Raw genomic sequence first — 25555 nt, forward strand, 5'->3', positions numbered from 1 at the left:
AACCAAAGGGGTCTGGAGCACTGCAAACCCTGAGCCAAACTCTGCATTGATTTACACTGAGGGGAGGAAAAGGATATAATAAGAGATGGATAAACCCCTCTCGCTTGCTGTAATATAAAGAAAACTATTCTAAACAACAAGCCTACTCTGAAAAACCCCTAGGCTAACAATTTAATTTCTGACTGCAGGGATATTACCTTGTTAAATCAACAGTCAGTGAAAGGCTTTTACTTCTCCCTGTAAATGCATTCTCAGCCCTTCCCTTTCCCACTGTACTCCTGCCACCAGATGGAGGGCACATCATGTGGCACTCACAGGGGAACGAGCAGGGAAAGCCACAACCCTTCCTGTGGCTTTAGACTCATTCCAAACAAATAAATACAGTTCAAAGTGACTGTCTGCACTGAGACTGGAGGGAGCATTTGGGCCAGCAGCACGGGGACACAGCCAGCGGCCCCTCACACACCGCTCCTGGTGGAAAAGCCATACAGCAGTGGTTTTATGAGGAATAAAGTCATTCATTTGAAACTGGGCTGAGAATATAACAGTAATTTATGTAGTTACCACTTACAGTCTTTAGATTAGGAGATGATAGCCAGCCAATGCAAGATTGATTCCTTCAAAAGGCATTTCTTCCTTGAAGCAGAGGGCAAGCGAAGGAGTGTACAGTGCTGCTGTAAGCATTGTATATGTATGTAAGCATTGTATATGTCTATTGCATATTATTATATTAGTATTATATTAGTATATTGTATATGTCTATTGCATATTGTATATGTCTAATTGTCTACGTTGTGAATAAAGTTACTGCAGAAAAAAAGGGAAAACAGTTTAACTCTTCAGCCATCTGCTATCGCATGACCCTGCTAATTTAAGACACAGTAAAACAATTTTGATGAAAGCAAAAATTATTACAACTTCAGTGAGAACTCAGAATCAGCTGAAAATAGGAGTGAGAAAACTTCCATTTATGTCTGAAAAAGTCCCATCTATTCCTCATTCACCCAGTCTTTGGAACTGAATTAAATGTTTTCTTCTCCTGTTGCTTCTGACAGATTAAGCATTCCAGACCTGCCCATAATTACTTTTGGCATGAAGGTAACTATCCTTGCACAGTCCGGAAGACAAATGAAGTGTCAGAGAAAGGCACCCCAGAGTAATTTGTTTCTTGCCTTATCTATAAGAAACAGGTGTAATTTTTTAACAGGTGGGATAGGACAGCAGTAGACAGTGACTCATCACTACCCTGAAAATGGAAATGTAAGAGAAATACTTTGAGCACTAAATGTGGGGAGGAAAATACAGAAATCAATTAATTAGTAAAACAAAACAATCTGACACCCTGCCCCAAACCCCAAACACATCTTACGTGAGCATCACACATCCAAGCCACTGTGGAGGTTGAGGATCTGCAAAGAAGCAGCCAAGGAAATCCTGTTTGGAGGTCCTGGTGCCTGGGGTGCAGGTGTCACACACATCACTGTCCCAACTGTGCACCCAGCCCCAGGGCTGGACAGCCTGAAGGAAGTCAGGGACAGATCAGGACATGACACCAACAACAGTTTGGTTTTCCTGACCGTCATGGTACGCTGGTGCCTGCTAAGGACATGCCCAGCCTGTCTTCTGGCAAGGCAGGGACCCTGCACTCACGGTGAGGCAGCGAGAGGGCTGATCCAAATTCCCACTCCATGTTCCCTTTCCCGGAGAGCAGGCTGCCAGCAGAATAAGGAGCCACCAACAGGGACAAGGCCACACAGGAGCAGACTGGGCTCCTGGGGTGCCACTATGGGATTACCAGGGAGAGACGTTGCTGTGTGAGGTGCGATGTCATTTATTAACACCAGAAGTACAAACCTGTCATCCCCAAGCTTTCCTTTCTTGTTTACCTCACCTCTCCCCTATCAGCTTAAATCCTGCTATTCTCTCTCTCTCTTCTCAGCTCAAGATTACTTTTGGTTGCCTTATCAGCCTCCTCCAGACTGATAGTTTCAAAGGCAGATATATCCTCGACGCGTGTGCCTGACAGGTCTGGCCTCACTTTTTATGACACCTGTGCTGACAGCACATCGCCACCACAGATACACACAACTGCAGCTGAGCAAGCCCAAGGACTCTGCAAACAGAAGAAACAAAACTTTTGTTGCTTTTGTGTTGATTTCCATTGTGACCTTTCCACTAAGTACAAATTATGAGCCCAGCGAATTTTATACAGTCAGAATGTGTTGGTGAGTCAGTCAGTACAGATCCAAAATCTGGGCAAAGGTCTCAATTTCAGTCAAAAACTGAAATGGAAATAACAACTGAGTATTATTTAAAAGGGGTTACCCACCCTTTTTTCAATATTCCAATCAGCTTTTCCCTGAGCAGAAAATAAGGGAAAACCATTGTTTCCTCTCTCTCTCAGAATCACTTGGAAATCAAGATTAATCACATCAAAGCTCTGACACACACAGCCCTTGTTCTTGGACTTGGTGAAATTAGTGTCTTCCTGTCTGACAGTCCAGCTAAATCCAGACTCCAGCTTCCAAACCCAGGAGATCGAAGAGGAGCTGAACAATCAGTGCCTGTTACCATTTCAGCAGCTGCGAGTTCCAGTGCTCCTCATTTCGACTCTGTGTCACCCAAATACAAACTAAAAAAACACACCTGAAAAAAAAAAGGCACCCAAAACCCCACAATGAATTCACAAAGTCTGCAAAAAATGTTAATAATTACTCCAGAGTAAACAGAGAGTGAAGTAAGAATTCAGGAATATCAGTAAGTCATCAAAAAGTTGTAAACAGCATGGCTCTCTCAATTCAGCACAAAATTACTTTTGTTGCCCATGAAGTTCACAAAAGCATCAGAAGTCAGTCAAGAGGCAGGAAAAAAAATTGCCAAACCCCTCCTGGTGACTAAAAGGTCTTCCAGAGAAAAGCAAGAATTTTACCTGGCATAAGTTTTCAAAGAACTTTCACACAGGCTGTAATTTTCTAAAGCTGCAATATGACACATTCAATACCACTGATTAGAAATTGGAAAAAGAAAATTTTTAAAAAGTTTTAAATAAGTGTACTCATTTTAAGTGGTATTAACACTAAAACCAGAAGAAAATAATATGTTTATATACACACATATCAAGTGGTAAGTATTAAAACTGGAAGAGGATATGCAACAACCTAGCCAGGTTTATCCACACCATGTTAACTTCAGATTTCCATATTATAATGACAGCACATAAACTGATTATTATACAAATGTTCTGCTGATAATTTTCCATGTTATTCACTTGAATACAGGTGAATCATTAAACCAAGTGGTTTTGTTGTTGTTGTTAGATTTTTTTTAAATTAATAATGTCAATGGGGCTAAAGGCAGAAAAAAGAGAGAAAAGATTTCTCATTTTCAGATTACTTGATCTCTAAAGGTAGTTTAGCAATTACTTTATCAATTAAAAAGTAAAACCAAGTTCCTCTGAAATCCACAAAAAACTGATGTGTTGATAAAAGAAAATAGTTTAAAGAAAATTTCAAATGAGTGTATAAAGGTTATTTCTGTCAAAACAAGCAGTCTCTTGGACTTCGTGCACTCAGTGCATGAGCTGAATATGCAGTAACTTCTCATCTGCTATTTAAGTAATCTGTTTGAATTTAAGCTGAATTTAAATGGAATATGAAGACATATTTGCTGTCTTTTTAAAATCAGCAGTGATAAACCAATCACTACAAATTCAAAAGGGAACAGCTGCTTGTTAAAGGAATAGCACAGTACAGGTCAGCGCTAAAAAAAGATTTGTTTCATTAAATAATGTTTTGTATTAAATTAGGGTTCTACATGATCTGCAATTCAAACAAAAGTAGAGGGAAATAGCTACACCAGTATCATTAATAAAGCCTGAGATAAGTAAGTTCTGGAAAGAAATAATTGCAAGAGCTGCATGGATCAACAGCTTCCCACAGCACCCAGGGTAAGTCCGGCTTTGGCTCTGAAAGATTCAGCAAACACGAAAAGGTTTTGTGTGACTGAAAAGCCATTCTGGAGTCTACAAGGGGCAAAACCTTCTTGTGACACGAGGCCAAAGGTTTGCTGTGAAGGAAGAGTCTCCAAGGCTTCCAGTGACCCGGTCAGTGCTGCTGCAAATGCTGCAAGGGCCACTGCCAAGTGCCACGTGCCCAGGAGATGTCACATCTGCCACCACAACAAACTCGTGCTCTTTGCCCTCTCCACCCAATTAAACCCCACGTTTATGCACAAGTATCACAAAAATGATGGATGAAAGCTTTTTTCCCCACCTTCCTTCAATAAAAATATTGTGAAGAGCAGCTAGGCAAGATTTAAGAAGGAATGATGCATTTAGGTGCTTAACACAAATTGGCATTTGTCTGACCAAAAGAAACCATGGACTTTTTTTGTTTGCAGGAGAGTCAGAAACACCTCAAGGCATAATACAACCACTAAGTGAGCTGCAATTATTGACTGTGAGTTCCCAGAGAATGCTCTGCTGCGTTTGGCACTGGCACAGAACAGGAGGCACTTTCAATTACATGTCTAATCTGTGAAGTTTATTGATCTTCGGAAGCGGGGCTAAGTCTTAACTGGGAAAACTCAGACAATGCTGAAAAGGTCTCCCATTTACCTCCTTGCCTTTTTGCTGCTGCTGTTTTTAATTAATTAACAGGGTTATGGGTTGCTGTCCATGCCTTCTATAAAATTTGGCATAGTTAAATTATGAAATACACATTTCAATGTTTTCTTAACTTCTCATGTGAAAAGTACAATATTTCAAAGGTGTTTCCTGTTGACACAATTTAACCTTTGCATTGTGTTTTAAGCTTTAAGATTCTTAGCCTCTTTTTGTCTGAAATCAGAACACTTTTTCAATGAGGAAAGTGAAAAATTGGCTTGAAGAGAACTTCTTCTGCTATCACACTCTCAGAACCCACCTTCCTTAACTGAAATAGAAATTACAGGTATAATATATAATACCTTTTTGTTTATCATACACATAATCCCAAGATAATGCTCACTGGACAGAATTTACCACTGAATCCAATATATTGCTGCTGCAAATATAAATTCACATCTTCTGAAATTAATATTCTGCATCAACAATGTGATGAAAGTATGAAGTGTCATGACTATGTAAGAAGGAAAAAAATATTGTTAGCTTGGAAATCCTAATTTTTCCTCACTAGTTTGGGGTTCTTTGGGGTCCACTGCAATGGAGATGCTTCCTGTGCTGCTACAGCCTCTGCAGTTCTTAGGGCTGACAATAGGGTTTGTTTACCTGGTTGAAGTAGCAGCATTGCAGTCCATCTTTATAGATTTTACAGGGATGTTAGATTCCAGTTTAATGAGCATCAGAGAGCATCTGGCAATTAAACCCCTGAGGAAAGCTAACTGATAAATTTGCAGACCCGCTGCAGCAAGGCCGGCAAAATCCACTTGTTAAAATCAGCTCTCAAATGGTCTCTGGCACACACAGAAAAGTTTACAAAGAAGGAGCTCCTGCTTTACTTTGAAAAATGTCAGTAAGACACCAAGTGCCATGCCAGAACAATGCTCTGAGGAGCTCCAGTTCTTTTCTAAATCACTTTCCCAGGAGCACAGCTCCTCGTGGAGATGTCTGGCAGGAAGGTCAGGATCACGAGTAATTGTTCTCTTATGGAAGGGAGCAAGAAATGGCCACCACACTTTCCAGGAGAAAAAGCTGATAGAAAACACCTGGAAGGACCAAGGCAGAAGGATGTTGACATGTCAGCTAGCAAGGTGGCATGGGAATTCCCTTGGTTGCACAGAGTTCTACAATCCTGGGAAAAACATACATGGAAGATGCAAAAATGACCTGAGTTTTTGTGAGGGGTTGACTGATGCAGCATGAGGGAAACTGAGAAGCATCTGAAACGAACCACTGACCTAGTGCACTGTGTGAGTACAGTTCATAGACACGGTGCTCAACAAATAAAACTGGAGAATAAAAGCAAACAGCCCTTTTCATCCAGCAGCAGTAAAACCAGAGGGCAGAAAACGACGCTAAATCGCTCACGCTTGTTGCACCAACAAACCGCATCTGAGGGTTACACAATCTGTGTCTCAGGGTAACCATTCCTACGCAACACATGGCAAAAGGGCTGCCACCAAAGTCAATTTGAACCCACAAAAATGACTTGCCCTGGGAAATGGTGGCACGTGAAGGAGGAAATGGCTTTGTGAGGACCACAAAGCCAGCAGAAAGCAGAGCAGTGAGCAGGCACCACTGTGTAAAAGAAAGGAACAACAGGGAGCTTGGTTAAACCACCTAAATATAAATATGACCCCAGGTGACAAAGAGATTTCCATTATTTTGGTGGTTCTCAAGCACAGTCAGCAGGTCCCAGTGCTCTTCCAGGGCTAAGCACAGCCTCAAATGTAAATGTGAGCTGAGGACAACAGTTAAGAGAGCAAACAGAGAGAGTCTGGACAGGGTAAGGCAGTGTGAGAAACAACCCCATGATGATCTGTTTGTGATCTCACCTTCCTCTGGGCTGCCCCAGCACTTGCAGAGCTACACAAACAGGAAAGCTAATAAATTTAAAATACCAGAACAATTTTAAGTAAATTCAGATGTTCAAAAAAAGAATCTTCCTTTTTAGTCAAATACGGATAAAGTTCTGTTTTAAAGAAAAAACCCCACCAATTTCTAATGCTGAATAATTACAGATTATTATGAAATCCCTTCTACTAATTTCAGATTTAGACTGTGCAGAATAACACATTAAGAGAACTTTATGGTTCTTCACATTCTTAGCCTGGGACTCCTACTCATTTGGTCCCTCTTATTCAAATTCTTTTCACACCTGTCATATGCAAGTGTAAGATAAAAAAAAAAACAAAACCAACTTGTCCTAGATAGGGCAGAGATTTTTGAGCATTTCATTGGGCTCATGTAGACTTTTGTTTCTAATCACATTGTGTAGGCTAAGTAATTTTTAAATGTCACTACTGCAAACAAACTTTGTACTGTGCATCAAACTGAGTGGAAGGATTTAACAGGATGCACAGTTTCACGTGTGTTCAATACAAAGCTTTTAAATAAAAACTAAGTATTTACTGTAAAAATAACAAACCAAGAAGTAACAATTGTTCCTGTTTCAATGAAAGGTGTATCTTAAAAAAATGAGATTAATTCCTGATATCAAGCTGACCAACTGAATTAAATTTTCAAGAATTATTCTGTTACTAGAGTTTAAATCTCTTGTAGTAGTGATTCAAATATTAGTTCCGTAATACCTCTGTAAATACAAAAATTCCCAAAATCTCAGCTGTCTTATTCCTTCCAATAATCCTGTGCCTGAAAATGTGTCTGGGGTTTTAAAACACAAACTTACAAATAACCCAAAAGAACCCAAAACCAAACCTAAACAAAACGAAAACCCCAACACACCTGAGATGCTCAGAGCTACAACACTTCCCTTATTCCCTCATCCCACTTATTAATGAGGAGCTCCAGGGCACAGTGTGAAACATATTCTGGAAGCAATTACAGTTTCAGGGAAACTGGTGTTCTGAAGAAACAAAATATTTTGCATTTACAGTCTCTTTGGTCTTCTTTAACCTTCAAACTGCTTAAAAACCCAAAGATAATTTTTACTCTGCATATTCCATGGCATCAAACTAGCACATCTCCAAAGCTGAGAAAACATATGCTGTCAGCAAAGAACAAAATGATCTCTTTGATACTAATACCTGTGATAGTAGCATGATAATAACTATGTGTGACAACTTCTCCCTGCTCTCAGAATAATTATGGCTCTCCAGAACTCAACATCTGTGTTACCAGATGTTACTGTCAACCACGTAAGCAAAAGCACTGCAGAAACCTGGCCAGCCTCCAGAGCTTTAGTCTCAATACCTCAGCAGATGCAGGTGGTTTTCAGCAGTCCAATATTTGGAGCACCAAGCCGTGCAAATCCACTTGTGTAAACAAGAGAACGGCATCAGCAAATAATGCATCATACCCGAACAGGCTCGCTGCAGCCTGGGACTGACATTTCTGCCAAGCCAAGGAGAGCTGAGATGAGATGTAGCACGTCTGACACAAAAAATGGTAATGTTACCACATGCTTCTGTCTGAAAATTCAGTTTCATTAAGTCCTTTTAACTTTGACTTTCACACACAGACAGAGAATGTGCCAGCTGGATGACACATGAGCTATTAAAAAACAGGCATGGGCAGCAGAATCCTAAAATATCATCTCAAACCCATAAATCATTCACTCTTAAGACATAAGTGGCATCTTAGCACCAAACTCTTTGCCTCAACAGGATGATTTACATACAGTGCAGCTTTTATGGAAGAATTTTTCTTCTGTCTATGTACATCTAAACTGCTGCAATCTGAAATCAAATTATCTTCAGCAGGGAAGCAATCCAAACTCCAGCTGAACTTCCTAAGTGACAATAAACATATTTAAAACGGAATCAACTGTAGCCAAAGGGTAACAATCTTCAATAAACGTGCCTGAAGCCCTTGCATGCTGAACCTTTATTTCACACTCCTTAACTATTAAACCAACAGGTTTACACCAAGTAAGAAGAACAAGTCGCCTTCTACTAATGAGTGCTTCACCATTTTTTTCCACAAGGAGGGAGGGATGAGCCTGCCCTTTCCTATGTGGGCAGACTTTCTTTTGTTTCTCAAGTCAGCCTAGGACGTCCCTTTTCCAGAAGAAGCATCTCACTGCTGAACGCCCAGCTCCTCTTTTCCTCCTCAATAACCCACTGTGGATCCCCAGGGCTGCAAAAACATTTTGGGAAGCACTCACCCAACACCCTGATGGGCACACAGAGGGTGTTGTTACAAATACAGATGAGTTTTTCCTCACAGTTGCCCCAAAGCATTTTACACAAGCAGCAAGTGAGGTCTAACGGGCTCGTGCAGTTTATTTATAAATTAAGGAGGTGTGAGTGGAGGCTTAAAGGAGATGTAAAATACTAACAAGAACAGAATCTGTCTGCTAGAGCTCAGCAGAGCTGTGCAGGCTGAGAGGCAAAGCAAAGCAGGTTTCACAGCCAAAGACTGCATCCAGTATTTGGTACTTGGACGTGAATCTCTAAAGGGTAGTGAATGCATATCAGCCTAAGTGTTCAGATACGTAATTAAGTCAGAAATCATTAGGGTCTTTATGACAGCTCTACAGCACTAAAAGTCAAGGTTTCCACTATAAAACTTCTTCTTCATGCGTGTAAAAATTAGCTGTCAGAATTATTTCTAGGTTCAAATATGTCTCATAAGCTCTTCACCTTCAAGCAAATTAAACTGAAGTGCCCAATCATTTTTAAATGGCATATGCAGTAAGTTCTAGGGGGTTGCAGTCTGATACAATTTTGAGTATTCAGCCTTTTAACTTGAACTTCAGCAATTGAGGTTTCCTTAGCAGCAGTGGCTTCACCCTCTCCCCAAGTCTGTGCTCACAGTTTTCTCATTTTCAACAATTATGGCAAAGGCTGCATTCAGAATTACAGAGCATAAGCTACTCCTGCAGGCATTAATTTTTAGGAAAACAAAGGCAGTGTTACTACTGTTTATTGGCATTTTAGTGGCTCAAAGCAGAGGAATGTGAGTTCAGGGCTCCAGAACACCAGCCACTGTACAGAGAGCAAATAAAGTCACCACCCTCGAGAGCTCCCAGCCTAGACACTGGAAAAACCAGATTTTTAAAATGCATACTTCCATGGTCTTTAGTTACTCTGGTCCCTCTATGCACAGAGGTACTTCTTTTAAAAAATATTCAAAAAACAAGTGCCTATCAATTCTATAAACAACCAAACTCAATCTTGCTGGGGCTTGTCTCTGAGAAACTATGTAACAATCAGGATTATTTTATTCATTTATGAGTTTAAAAATAAATCCAAGTGTGTTATTCCATACTCCTCAGGTGTGCCAAGACATGCTAGATATCTCACCTAACAAATTAAAATACTAAAATATTCCCCCACTGTTAACTAGAAATAATTTAAATAAACTAGAAAATTTAAATAAAGCAGCTAAGTCATACAATTGCAAATTCAGAACAATCCTGGAAAATTCAGGAAAATAAGTGTCTGAAAACCTGAAAAAATTATAAAGAAAAAAATTTAAATCTGCTCTGAAAGACGACTTAATTAATTGAATAATTAGTTCTACATCTAGAGAATTACAAGGGGAGTTGCAAACTGGAGGGGCTCCCTTTGAGTGCCAAATCTGAGGAGAACAGTTCAGGAGCATTTCAAAAGGACACAATTTGCCTTCGTTCATGGAGTGGCTTTATCCTCCTCTAAGAAACACAGCTCCACTTTCATGACTGTCAATATACCCCTTAAAATGAGACTTATAATTCATTTTAATTTCAAATTATTTTTATTAGGGTTTTTTTTAGTTCTTTCTGACTGAAACTATAGTAATTTGCTGAATTACTAAATTACTGAAGTGCTAAATCTATATTTAGTCAGCTAGTCTCTTCTGCTCAGATCTGCCAATATAAGATGAGAAAAATTTCACATTATATTAATGGAAAAATTAATTTAATATATTTGATTATTTCTTTAAAGAAGGGTCTAAACAGCATTAGCTCAGACTTTTTGATTCCCAGCACATAATAATATTCGTGTAATAATTCATGTCTGTCTTTTGTTTAGATTTTTTGTTCCTTTTTAAAGGAAAAATAAAATACAGATAATGAATTTGATTGAATCAAAACATTATTATAGAACACACACTCTAAAAGACAAATTGAATACCATCAAGGAGCTTTTCTTGTCTTCATTCCATCTTCCCTTTCCCTAAATAATTAAGTCTTCTCTGAAAATTCAGACTTTCAGCTAAAGAGATAACTATTTTGTGATGCTGTACTTTAACATTTGCATGTATTCAAGGCTGGTGAGAGACAGGATTTCCAGTGGGTATGAAATTCTTCTGGTAAATAGGGAAAACCAACTAAAAACTTTGTTACATTGCCCTCAAGATCAAACCAGGACCTCTCCACGGAGCTTTCCTCCATTTCATAAAATCAGAGCCACATCATTACTTGTGAGCAAATGCTCACTGTAATTTTCCATACCTGGTAGAACGTGGTCTCTCTCAAAGCTAGTGTTCAAGTAATGCTGTAAGTAAAAAACATTTGATTTTACTGTATTCTCACACATTCCCAGAGTGGTTCAAACACTGTCTCAAACTCTGCTAACAGAGATCCATCAGCTCCCTCTCAGCTTTAATAACAACAAACCAATCCTGAGCACACACAAATGTTTCCCAGGTTTCCAACACTGGTGTGGGCACAATAAAATAAGAGCTTTTCTGACAAACTTTAATAGCTGAGGAGAAGTAAATAGATTGTTTGTAACACAAAAAAAAAAAAAAAAAAAAAAGCATCAAGACATCTCCAAGCTACCTGGCAAGGAACACTAATTCTCTAATACTATCCAGTCATCTCTTTAAAGGATTACAAAGTATATTGTAGTACTTTTGATGCTTCTGGAATAGCTGCCCCTGCAATTCTTGCTAAGGTCACGCGTTTTCTTTTAAGTTATCTTTTTGGTAGTTTTATGAGGCACTATTTACATCCTGTATCACAGTCTGGCACTAAAAACTGAAACTATTTGTGTACGGCTACAGGAAACCTTATTGCAATTATTGCAATTTCTCTATGTATGATATTGCTTTCCTCTCATCCTGGAAAAAGAAACAATTTTTCCTTTGGGGTCATAGATCTTCAGTTACTGATGGAATATCACCATTCTTGTCCCAAAGTCACTCTTCATGAGTGGCACAACATCATATAACATGTACTTAACACTCATCTTTAGATAAATCTGTTTTCTACCTCTGCTGAACTGAGTCACATAATGTAATGCAGCCAGCAACCAGTGTCTAAAACACAATAAATCAAAGGTGTTAAAATGTCTTTATGCACAAGGAGATCCAGTATATAACTAACGCTGAAGTTAATTCTTCTGGGGTAGCCTGGCTTATTCAATGACCGAATTTCAGTGCAAACATTCTGAATTCTTTGGAGGGTAATACGAGTTTGGAGCAAGTGTGTAAGGAAACCAATAAAGAATATCCTTTATGCTAACAGGTGCTGCAGGAATGCCAGCTGCTCTTGTCCAAGAGGATGCGAACAGGACCAGATCTCAAAGAGATTCACCTGTTTTGGAGGAACCAAACACATGGGCAAAGGAGGATCACATGAAGGCCCTCAGAAGTCAGAAGATGCTGGTGCCATCCATCACACCCTCTGCTGGGACAGGCGTGCCCAGCTCAGTCAAAATGCTCTTGGAGAACCCTGCGTTTCCCTGAGGCAGTGCAAGAAAGGTCCCTGAGGAAAGGCAGCCAGGCAGCAAAGCATTTAGATTTGGAACATGCAATTCCACAGTCCTGCTGGAAGAATTCCAACATTCCCCCAGAGCAAGGGAAAGGATCAGTTCTGAGCCCAGCTGGGCAGAGAGGAGCCTTCCACCAAGGAGACCCCCAGGGCACCGGGGGATCCTCACCTCACAGCCTCCTCAAGGCAGGGATGCATTGTGCAGGAATGGCACTGAGGAGCTTCTCACTCACCTAATTTGATCCAGGACAATTTGATCTTTAATGTCAGTCTTAATTACGTTAACTGAGGGGAAGGGATCCAATCTTACCGCCGACATTTCATGCTGGTGTGACTCACCCCGATCAGATTAACTGTTTCCCACACACAGAAACCTCTCTAATGTCAAGACACACTGAGTCAGGAGGAAATGAGAGAGACAGAAGAGAGACCCAGCCCTCCATGAGCCTGTTCCTCCTCAGGAATCTCCGATCTGTACATGGCTGGTGAGGCAGCAGTGCTGGCAAAAACTGGAGAAAGGGAGTTAGACTAATCCAGGCAGGATGTGACAAAAGCATGTAAAACCAATTTCCAAATCCACAAGACTAAAGGAGGATTTAATTTATTTAGCTTTGTATTTCTAGAATAATACCAAATGATTCTTGTTTTAACAGAGTCTGCTTCTTAAAAAAAGCAAAAAATAAAAAAAAAGTTTTGCTGGCGAAGAGCTGCAAATCCCAGATAATGCCCAGCCTGTTCACAGTGCCATGAACATCTCCCTGTGCCTTCCAGGAGCTCTGTGCCAGCACCCAGCTCCACCCAGCTCCTGCAGCCCCACAGCCCAAATCCTCTGGTTTAGTTCAGTTTGTTAATCAGGACAGATTATTAATATCAAGCCCTCTCAGGCATCCTAGCAAGAACAGCTCAAAAGCATTAATTCAAAACCGTACTTAAAAATTTTATTCACCGTGGTATGCTTCAATACAAGCTCTGAAAAGACTGATGAAATGCAGAGATCAGGGAGAAAAGTAGAAAGAAATCACTAAATCATCTCACCTCACCTTTTTTATGCCACAGATGTATTTTGTCTTGAATCCTACAACAGTTTGGCTAAAGAACACCCAACAACAGAACAAAGCCATAAAGGAATTGGTTCCATTCATCAGCTTTTCTCTGCTGTGTACTTTTACTTGTAATTTAACCCTGCATTCTTCCCCAGGTATCAATTTTTATGTGGAAATACTGCTGCACTGAAATCAACAAACTTCATCTTACATTCTGTGTAATACTTGTGTCGATAGGAACGAGATAAGCCCCCCAAGCTATATTTATATATATAAGGACTGTGTTCATCATAACTCTCTGGGCATTTATAACACAGCCATCATGGTACTTGGAGTTTTTACCTCTTCAAAGGAACTGTGAACACCAGGAGCACTTCTGGCCCTGGGGTTAGAAGGCAATCAGGCCTCAGCCACAACCACAGGGAGAAGTGGTGCCAAGCACTGGAATATGTGACAGCTTTGAGAAGTGCTGTGTAAAGGACATTACACCGATTGTGTATTCACACAGACACAAAACCCCATCTAGAAATGGACAGCTATGCAAATAGCTATGTTTCTGTCTGTAGGAAACAGCCTTTACAAAAGTTATTAAATTTGTTTTTGAAAGAACCCACACGTTTTCCACAGGAACAAAATGAATACCTGTATTAACACCATGCCTTATCTATCTTCCTAGCACATAAACTGAATAATTTAGAAACAATATCCCCTGCAGGGTCTGTGCTAGGATCCTGAGGAACCATGCAGATAGAACTTTTTTTTTTGGTCACAGGGTTTAATTTTCTTAAATAGCTTCCAGAAATATTAGTAAAGAAAAACAGACATTATAATACAGAAGAAACCCATTTGTATATTTTAGGTCACTATTTGCACTGCTGCAGCACAGCAGCAGGTTCCATTTGCCTTGCACTAAGCATGTTATGAATAATTCAGCTCCTTGCTTCGTTCCCTAAATAGTTGACAGGGAACAGAAACTTTGTTCATGACCTGTATGGCCTTTTTTGAAGCCTGCCTATTTATTTAATAATGCACATCACAAGGCCCATCACCCAGGCTGGCATTTATTAAAAATAAAAGCATTCAATAACGATTACTAACAAATGACCATGAAACAAGTGACTTCCCAGAGCTACCACCTTTCACTCGCAAATAGCACTCAGCCAAGTATTTCAATAATTAAATGCTCTCAACCTGCACTGCATCAGCCCTGGCTCACGTAGCCTTGGACAGGAAACAGATTCCAGAGCCTGGCCACAACTAGAACTGGGAATATCTCAGCTCTCTGCTAAAGCACCCTGCTGGAACCAAGAAAACAATGTCCATCAAAGGCACACTGACATTTCCATGGACTCCTGACACATTCTGAACTATTGATCCTTCTTCTCACTGTCTCACTTCTCCAAATTTTGGGCTTCTCCAGTCTGTGGGCTTCAGTTGAAGCAGCAGCAAAATGTGATATTGCCTGGAGCATCACACCAGCACTGGACTGCTGAGTCAAGGTCATGTGCTTCAAAATTCCAGCCTTTTCATCAATTCTGTATTACAAGAGAGGATTACTGCAGAGGTCTGCAGCTATGTCCCAGCTTCCACAGCAAAGACATTCCAAATCACTTTATTTCTCTAAACCCAGATGTCAGTAAAACACTACAATTATTGCAACCTCCTGTCTGTAGAGCTTTCCCAAATTTCCTGGAGAGAATTCAATCTGTGGTGAGGTCCTGACCCTTTCAGCAATAGTGACCTTTCTCCTGAAGCCTCACACAACCCACTTAATTAGCCAGATGGCTAATGAAGATTGAGCACCCACTAAAACAAGTAAAACAGTAAGATCTTAAAGTGCTATTTTTCATGCTAATTTTTGTTTCTGTTATCTTCGCTACTCTGTTAAGTAACAAATTATCACAAAAGAGAAATAAAGACATTAAGTTGGTCAAGGACTAGACATTGCTTTGTAGGGAACTGTCAGCACAGACACCCCAAATTCCCCAAACAGGAACAAAAATCATGAGGTCTCTAAGAAAAAAGATTTCCAAACAACTTTTCTTCTGAGCTATTTGAACACCCTGTTTTGATAGTGACATTTCAATTCACTTTTCAAGTTTTATGTTTCCCTAAAAATAAAAAAAAGAACGAAAAGAGAAAATTCCATCTTACTAGAAAATTACAGCCTTTTCAGCCTTGAAGAAATACTCATAAACCAAGCAGAGTATGAGTCGGTATTTTAACTTGAACACATGTAAATCTGTGGCAACTGGATGAGTCCAAAGGAAACATCAGGTTACGTGAAGGATGAGAAAGGAAACACCAGCTTATATGAAGGATGAGACTTGAAAATGTATATTTAAAGATTACCCTTTACTGAGACTGGGAGAAATCAAACATACACACAGAGCAGGAGGCATTATTTCACTTCTTGGCCACAAACAGCACTCTAGAAATTCAAAAAAGCCAACCTGTTTAATTTTGAAAAGTCTTACACTCTACAATTTCCAGTATTGCCAGGGAAAGCCCCAGCTTTTCAATGCAATCCAGATTTGTTTCATTCCAGAAACCCATCAGCTTTCAAAGAGAATTGAACTGAGAATAGAAGCCCCTCAGCGGAAGACTACTGCAGAACACCACCATTAAAATTGATTATTATTCAGACAATATCAATTTCATTATCCCTGATCGATCCTGAGCTGTGTTCCCCAGCAACCTTCAGTTACAAATGCTGCATGAACAGTAACTTAATACAGTACAGCAAACTGCAGTTAGTTAAATTCAGCAGTCTGACTTAGCAGGCTCGCAGCAAATAGCTGTCATAGGTGCTGATGGCAGGGAACTGCATGTCAAAGCACCGCCAAGAAGGGCTGAGAAAACTCCTTCCCCTTAGGGCTTTGGTAATTTGATTTATGTGTACAGGCAGGAAACTAATTGCTTATTGTTGCAGTGCCTAGCATGGAAGTGCAGATTCCACTGAAAGGCTGGATCTCAGGAGTATCCATGGACTCCAGTTTTACACCGTGCTGATGAGAGATGCATTCTAAACAGGAATCAGGCAGTGCTTGGTGCTTCAGGAATTTTAGGGACTGTTTGCAATGCCCTCTGCCATGATCTCCTTGAAGGAAAAACCCACCCTGAGCACACTGTAACGCTGGAAAGTTCAGAGCATAGACAGGGTCTTAAATGCTCATAAATTTGTTCCTGTTCTTTGGATATATCATCACCCATTTCTAGATTTCTCCTAGATTTTAGGAGAAATTCCTGCAGTTGTTCAGGCAATTGGGAGACAGCCCATGTGTCACTAATTAAATTAAGGGGGTTTGTTCTGCAAGGTTTGTTCCTCACTCTCGTTATAAGCACATCCCTGGGACCACCAGCCAAAATTGCTGATCCTCCCTGTACTGAGGTTCAAGGACTGGACAGTGAAGGACAACTTAGTCCAATTTCTTCAACCTATGGTTTTTACCAAACAGAAACATGTGGCCTACAATGAAAACTGGTTGTCATCTCAGCAGGTTGTGTGGTTTTTTTTTTTTCCTTCAGGTTCTTTCTGTTAAGAAAAATGTGGTTTGGTTAAATCTATAAAAATGATAGATGGCAAAGTAAATAACTCTTTAGCGTCTAAATACTGCCTCTTAGCCAGCATTAGTGTCAGAGCTGCTCAGCAGTCCCCGGTCAAGTATTTCTTTTTTTCAGGTAAAGTCAAGCACAGAGCCTATAACTCACCAAAAGTTTCTGAAAATGGATGGATTTCTGAAATCCATAGATGTTTCCCCATCCATTCCAGTTTGTCCCTGAAACAGAAACGATCTTCTGAAAACCTGAGCTTTTCAAACAGCACCAGACACGCACAGGCAAAGGGGAGAGCAAGACATCCTGGGGCAGCTCAGCTGGCAGAGTAACTCAAGGCATCACCAGACCCTCCTCAATCCCTCCCTTACCCCAAACAGGCAGGAATGTGCAATGCCAGACCTTTAAAACGCAAATTACTCCCTCAGCCAGGCTGGCACAGCTCATTTCATCATCTATTAGGCAAAGTAGCACTTGTCACCACTCAGAATCGCTGCTCTAATTGGGACTAAATTGCCCCACACTTTAAGCAGTGATGGTGAAGAAGCAGACAGCTAATGGCCATGGAAATGGGATCTCTCTAAACCCTAACCAACTCCTCTTGTGAGGACCGGGAGGCAATTCCAGCAAGGTGATCTTTAACTTTAAATGAGTAAGATGATGCAATTCAAAAATCAGTGATCTGAGCAAAATTCATTATATTTTATGCCTATCAAAACCTGGTGTCACTTTTTCATGGAAAACACGAGGCACTGTTCAGCAGCAAGACTAAAGCCATTCATCTAGGCTGTGACAGTAGATTTATCAAGGGACTTATTACTTACTATGCTGATGTGGCATAATATAGTTTATTGACACTAATTCATTAACATATCACACTTATTGATTAGGAAATCAAACATGCATTGCTTTGGAAAATCATTTTAAGGCAACACTATGTACTTAATTTACAAAGGATGCAGTTACGATACAAAAAATCAGATTTCACTGTAAATGATTTCCCAAATCAAACATCTAAAAATCGATATATTTTTATGGTTATTGGTAAAGAAGTAACCAACTGGAAAGAAAAATTGTTCTCAGTGAAACACATGGTGGACTTGAAACACATCCTTTCAATGGTAAGTAAACCATAACCTAAGACATTTCTTCAACAAAGAAAAGGAATATTATAAGCATATGCTGCAGCTGACCTTAACAGGATCAAACTTACACATCCTTGCAATGCATTATATTGATATAATGCATCCTTTTTTCATCTAAAGAAAAAGAAACTGAATTTTAAAAAAATAATTCAACCAAGGAAAACTATAAAACTGACAAGTCTTTTTATTAACACCTCAGAAATACAGATATAACCTATTTTTTTGTTTAAAAAGAAATCATATTTGACATAAGTTGGTATCTGAAGCCTAAATTTATCAAGTCTCTGTTCCACAGATAGCACTTGGGTCACACAGGGCATCTTTTTTCCACAAAAGACACCTCCCCACGTTCCCAGAGCCATTCTTCAATGGGGAGGTGGCAGGGGAATAAGTGAGAGCTTCCCGTTGTTTGATATTGCTCTTATCTCCCTTCAAAAGGGGCTTTGTGCTTATAAATACACATTCAGAATTATCATGTGAATGAAGAGAATCCCAAGTGATTCCGCAGTGGGGATGAAACAGAGCCAGGGAGCTCCTGGTTACCTGGGAATGTGCCAACATCCATTTCCAAAGATGAAGCAGGCCTGGCTTTAGACTGAGACTAACTAGATTTAATATTGCATTTTTGGTAGCAACACAAGAAATACCTGAAACTGATATCCAGGAGGAATAGGGTGAGTTCTCTCTGAGGTTTGCTTTTTGCAATGCTCTTTTCAGCTGTTGGTGTGACAAAAAAAAACCCCCAAAATTTGTGTATAGGGGACAAAACTGATGATGAGTGAAGTGAGCAGGGGCCGAGGCCAGCTCACTGCTCCCAGCAGCCATGGAGAGGTCAGTGTAGCTGGTAATTAACAGCAGATATTAACAAGAGAGGGCACTAAATGTGTTTCCAGCCAGGGCAGCAGTCAGCAGAGCCCTCCTTTCCTCACAGCCCTCCTGAGGCTCTGCTCCTGCAGGGATTCCTCATTCCTGCCACAAAGGCAAGTCACCAAGCACCAGCCTCTAAATTTCACTCAGTCCAAAGCTCCAAAACTCTGATTTTCCAACAAGTTCCAGGCTCTCTTTGCTCCTCAGGTATGTATTTCACAGGCTTTACCTAAGAAAAAGGTTTGAAGCCCCAAGGTTTTAACAGTACTGATTACAACTGATCAGGGCACAAGAAACACTTGGACATGGACACTTCTCACTTCATTTTGAGAAAAAAACAAGGAAAAGTCCTTTCTTCACTGCACTGGCACTTTCGTTCTTGGCCATGACACACAGGAGAGCAGCTGCTGACTGCTCCCCCAAAGCCCTTTGAAGAATTAAGTTTAAGTTATGGATGGCAGCAGAACCAGTGATAAATCTGTTCTTGCCAGAGATGGATTTGGGAGATTCTGCAGGTGATATTACCAGCTGGAATAAGGAACAGATACGCCTCTGAAGGACAGTTAGTCACAACTGGATGTATTATGAAGGGATTTAAACCTCCCTACTGCTCGAGGGGGGAAAAATGATAGTGATGGAAGCATTTGGGTGAGAATACACAGAGATGAAAAATCTGAACAAATCCCAATCCAGCAACCCATGAACACAAACTGCAGATATCCTACACTGTCACAGAATTGTTTAGGTTGGAAAACACCTCTAAGATTGAGTCCAACCATTAATCCAGCATTGCTGAGTGACAAGGTGACTAAACCATGTCCCTAAATGCCACATCCACATGTCCTTTAAATCCCTCCAGGGATGGGGACTCAAACACTTCCATTCCTAACAAGAATCAGTAGACAGGCTTTTGTCAACTCACACAGAATCCAGTCCAAATCCAAACAAAACCAACCCAAATTCTCTGGAGCACTTCTTCTGCTTCTTTATAAGTGCAAAGGGTCAAATCCTCAAAGTTTCATCCAACCACAAGCAGATTTCACAAAGCTCCCACCCCAGACCTTCAAGCACATTAAGGTGATGCTCCAGCACTTTGATTGGCACCTCAGTGTCCCTTAAACAGGTTTTTCCCTCTAAATTCCTTTACAGGACTGTTAGCAAACTCCCACACCATCTGAGCCTGATCTAAGGAGTAAACAACAAAAATTAATGTCATGCTCAGTAACATTTAGAAATTGCAAGCTAAGCAGCTGCCACTTATTCCTAGTAACTCAAAGTATTTTATTGAAGGAAGTTTTTTAATAACATCCATTGATTTTGTCAGGTTTGGGGTTTGTTTGTTTGTTTTTTTCCCAAGCAACATATGCTGCATGTTCGTAGACTTACACCCAGCCAGGTTTCACTGCAGTCACTCTGACTCCTGCCAAACAGATGCTGAGGGAAAGCAACTGAATATGGGATAAAAGCTGTCTCAGACCAAAATCCTGGGCAAGGCAGTGCACAAAAAGCATTGATTACATATTTATATACAGAACTGATAGGTAGCCAAATTAATATTCAATAGCTTTTATTGAAAGCATGCCATTAAATAGAAAAGAAACATAAATATTAAGAATTATGTTATAGGATGGCAACTACCAAAGTTAAGTTTTAAAATATTCATATAATTCATATTACCTAAAATCCAGATTCTCCTAACAGTATCCTAACAGCAAGCTGAAATCATTTCACAAGTGATAAAGGGTTTGAAAAGGGATGGTTTTAAAGCACCCTTTGAAATAGTAGAATGGCAAGTGATTCCCAGTCCCCACAAAGTACTGAAGTATTATCCTGAGTCTGACAGACATGTCAGCAAGTTGCTGTAATTTGTGTAATACCCAATCTCACAGTTTAGCTTACTCCAATACTTTGATTGTGACAAAGCCCAATGACAGAATTCAGTTCAGTCTACTCTCTGAAAAAAAAGTTGTCGTTTTACATTAAAAATCAACATTTTTCATGACCCGCACCCTTTCCCATTATGAAAATAATTAGATTTGTATGAAGTAGAATGAGTTCAGCATATGAAAACTGTCATGAAACCCTTCATGTTTTTTCTCTTGTATTTAGTACCAGTGTTGGCTCAAAACCTGGTCTTACCCACTACATGATTTAAGACTTGGCTTAGCAAATATAACAGAAGACAAATATTGTTAGAACATCCCTTGTGGTTACTTCTGATGTATTTTTGATCTACTCAGTAACACCTCTTTGGATGACCATGACAACAATCTTTTCTAACTTCAGGTATGGGAGTTCTCCTGCTTCCGAACTGATACTGATCAAAAAATCTGCAATGAAAAAGGAACTTTGCATTCCAGAAGCCAAAAATAAACTCATCTCCCCTCCCCCTATAGAAGTATCTTTCAAAAGTTGGCAGGAAAAACTATTTTCTTCCACACTCAGTGATATAGAAAAGCGATTATACTCTGATACAAACATGTTGTAGAGACTTTTCAAAGCACTGAAAGGATTCCACTTTGAGGAAAGGGTAAAATCAAACCAAAACAACCCAGATATTTTTCAAAAATTTACATTCTTAAAACAGGTAATAAAGAATAAAAAAATAAACAAATCACCATCTTTCAGAGTGCGAAGTTAAGTTTTCCATCCTAAACCCACAGGTTTCATTTACCATATTGAGAAAAAAACACCAGTTAGAGTTTACTTTTGTGCCAAAAATCAGATGGGGATTTCTCAAAGCACCACATATTACAGAACATCATATCAACCTTGCTTTTCAATAGTGTTATTTGGCAGTCAGCTGGATCCAGGACAGCTGTTCTGTATTTCAACTCAATTTGAATTATCTATGTTTTTCAATTCATTTACATTAAAGATAATACATCTAGCAATAGAACATAATTAAAGCAAAACCTATGGTTAGCACAAATTTGCATTATTAAAAAAAGGATTTTGTACACGCTTTTGAACATCTCCCAAGCATCATGATAAAACCGAATATAAAAAAAAAAAAAAAGTCAGGGTTTGTAAATAAGATTTCACATTAAAAAAAAAATCAGGTGAAGACTTAACAGTGACATCTGAGAGCGTTTAGACAAGAAACCTGCCAAGGTACATACCTGTAAATTCGTTGAATATTTTCAGCTTTGATTTCCTTGAGAATTTCATGGTAGATATGAGGATTATTTGGTTCTTGAGATGCAGGGGGAGAAGGGCATTTCTTGCGTGCATAATATCCTATCACAATCCCAAAAATAAATAAAATCAAAGCAGTGCAAAAGACTTTCAGTATCCGAAAAACGCTGCAGCGGTTGCTCTTTGGCGCCTGTCTGGTGTAGTGGGAGATGTAGTCGGGGTCTTCCTGGAGCCTCTGGAATCTTCCCTTTGGAGAAGAGGAGGGCTGGATGGGCTCCAGGTCGAGGTCGGGGCTCTGGGAGTTGCCCAGGTGGGGCTGGGCTGCACTGTCCAGTCGGAAGTGGTCGAAGCCAGGCTCCTCCAGCTCTTTTTCCATGTCCCACTCCAGCTCCAGCGCTGTGGCCTGGAGCTCATCACTGTCCAGGTATGGAGAGTGCCCCTGTGCTCTCTGCTCTGCGTTCACCTTGTGATAGGCCATCTTTTTATCTGTTAAAGCAAAATTCAAAACCTAAATGTTTGTTTCTGTATGCACACGTGAACAATTTATTTGTCCTTTGTAAACCTGAGAGAACAAAACCGACAATAAAGCCCAAAAATTGGGTTCTCAGTTTTTCACTCTGTCCATCTCCACTGTCCTGTCTTTTGTAGGATCAGCAGTCCCATGAACACCCTCATGGGAAATAGATTGTAAGAATATGAATAAAAGAAATTTAGAAGTGCCAATGGCAAACCACTGAAATTATCCAATTATTTTGTCAGTCCTCGAGATAATATTAAAAAATTGAGTGAAGGCTCAGAGTTTCCAAAACAATTATTTGTTACCTGAAAGTAATTTTAAAGCTTAACAACTGTGTGCAACAATTTCATTTCACACACCATACAAAATAATGCTGCTAAAATAAAGTTGAAAAGCTGGAAATAATATGAATTGCCTCATCTGATTCTAAACACAAGGAAATGATAAATTAAAAAAGAAACTTCAGGGTGACACTGTACTTACATATCAATAAAAGGCTTCCATTTAGATGGAGCATTCTATTATTTATAGGCATTTTAAATGCATAGTTCCTGAATGACTGATGAATTTACTTAGAAATTGTCCCAGCTGTTTTGCTCCACTTATTTTTCCCATTTTAATGAATCAAAAGCACTGCCAGGTAAGTATTTGTAACAAAATCATTCTTTTAATAGCAAGGCACAACTGTGGCACTTCTAGATATTTCTATGGAAGTAGAAGCCCTCTAAAGGGAACTCTGACCTCCACTACAAACACTCAAAGTCAATTTTCAACAAATCATTTTTGACAGACTGCAACAACAGGGTGCCTTTTCCCCCACACTCTGACAATTCCAACACATAAGCATCTGTAATTTAGGGCTTTTCAAACATCAGACTCACTTCTCAATTAGAAAAAAATGAAGATAAAGATATGAAACCTCTCATAGAGATGAACACTAGACTGACACCAACAACACTACATTATCACTCAATTGTTATGTTTTAAGGCGTTTTCACTCTCCAGGACTCATCTCTAAGTAGCATTACCACATAATAGAGCAACCCACTGGAATGGCAAAGTGGAATTCAGCTTTTTGAAGCTCTCTGAAGAGAGCAAACCACTTGCAAGCTCCAATATAATGAAACAGCCTATCGTTCCCTGAAAGGCTATCTGCCTCTGTACAATACCAATTTACAGTTCCTATTTTCCCTGCAGCCATATAAATATCCCTCACCTATAACTGTCACACAGCCTGGCAGCAGTCAAGAGAGCCCACACCTTCTAAGCCACCATTCCTGTCCCTTTGAAAATAAATTTTTTTTGGTCCCTGCAGTCCAAACTCTTCCATACACAGTGGGAGCAACAGAGCTTAGAGTGAGCTGAACTGAAGCCTCTTAAATTAGTGTGAAAGCCTGCCTTATTTATTTAAATAACAACTGCAAATTTAGCCTTTAAATTCCAGCCGAACCCACAAATGGCTGCAAAGCCAAACAGGGGCAGAGCTGCTGTGGGTGCCCTCTGTGGAATTTGTCAGCCCAGCCCTGAGGTGTGAAGGAGCCTCTGAACTTCAGCACCTCAGTCCCAGGGTTGGGAATCACCTCCAGATCTCCCAAGGGAGCGCTCTGCCTCTCCATCCAGGCTGTCCAGGAAGATATTTAATAATGCCAGCCCCAGAAATGCCTGCTGTGCCCTGCCAAGCACCAACTGGACATCAAAGCACGCATTAATATTCTTTGGAAAATTGAGATAACTCATTTTCAAGCTGTTTATCTGCCCTTTAACTCCATCTTCTCTGCTGTTAGTGGAAGGATTAATTTGCAAACCATCAGTGACAGAGATCGCTGCTAGGTAATATCAACTGCCCAACAATCTCATCTTTCCAATTCCACTTCATATTGCTTTTTATTAGAAATTAAAGACTGATGTTTTGTCCTTTAAAGCAAAGCAAATCATCACTGCATTTCATAAACACATAATTTTGGTTCCAGAATTCCTGAAGTCATTTAACAAACTGTTTTAGCCAAATAAGTAAACCCTTGGCATATTACTACAGTACTAGCCATAAACCAGAATTAAGAGAGTTTTTCAGATGCAGTTACATGGAAACTATTAATCTTGCTGAATGTTGACCATTGCCTATCTGTGGTAGTTAAGTTTTTCTCATATTTATGGTATTAAAGTGTATTATTGTTCAATGAAGTGTATTAATAAAGGTTATTTAAATCTACATGTAAATGCATAATAAAAATACATATGAAATTTATTGAAATGCTTATTAATGGTTATTATGCAGATAAGTAGTAGCCCCATTCTACATCTTAGCATCTCAGCAATTCAATTTTCATTCAAAGCACCAAAACTGGTTTCCTCACTTCAGGGGGGAAAAAAAACCTAAACCAACTACAAATACGCAAGCAGCTAAATGACCTAAAATAAAAAATCAATATTCAATTCAGTTTTATATTTGAGACCAGTCTTTGGAGTATGGGATCTTATTAGCAACACATGTCCTTTAGTTAAAGAATGCACAGAATGCAAGAGTAGCTGCAGTTGTTAACTTCATTTTTCCCATTAATATTTCTAAGCTCATTGTTTCAGTCTAAGGACAGAGCACAACTTACCTTGAAGTATCTGAGATCAGGGCCTGCACTGCGTTTAACCATTCCAAAATTAATTTTACAAATTAATTTGTAAAATCTGTTTCTCAAGGCACAGATCATTTGTGCCATGCAATCTGTATCACCTCTTCTATTTAGTATTTAGCTGGTTAAGGAAGTAGGATGACTTAAACATTATGTATTAAATGGTAGTTTTGGTTTGGAATTGGAAAAAGAAAGAAAACACTACATATTCACAATAATAGTGAATTGTGACAAAAAATGACAATAGAAATACAGGAAAAAATTGAAGCCAAGAAAAAACACTACAATACTCTAGTTCAGTCTTCTCTATAACACAGACCATAAAATGAACATATTTTTGAAAGAC

At 39.6% G+C, this 25555-nt stretch overlaps 1 protein-coding gene across 6 annotated transcripts in view; it reads right to left on the bottom strand.

Annotated features, from left to right (window-relative positions):
* Positions 1 to 25555, bottom strand: part of NAALADL2 (N-acetylated alpha-linked acidic dipeptidase like 2) — a 417141-nt gene that overhangs the window by 210871 nt on the left and 180715 nt on the right. For all 6 annotated transcript variants that reach the window (XM_063408209.1, XM_063408206.1, XM_063408207.1 and 3 more), the window contains one exon: positions 22053 to 22554. In XM_063408209.1, the coding sequence (XP_063264279.1) occupies positions 22053 to 22546 (494 nt within the window). In that variant the 5' untranslated portion in view covers positions 22547 to 22554. The remainder of the gene's footprint in view (positions 1 to 22052; positions 22555 to 25555) is intronic.

Source organism: Prinia subflava, chromosome 11, assembly GCF_021018805.1.
Source record: "Prinia subflava isolate CZ2003 ecotype Zambia chromosome 11, Cam_Psub_1.2, whole genome shotgun sequence".
Classification (NCBI taxonomy): domain Eukaryota; kingdom Metazoa; phylum Chordata; class Aves; order Passeriformes; family Cisticolidae; genus Prinia; species Prinia subflava.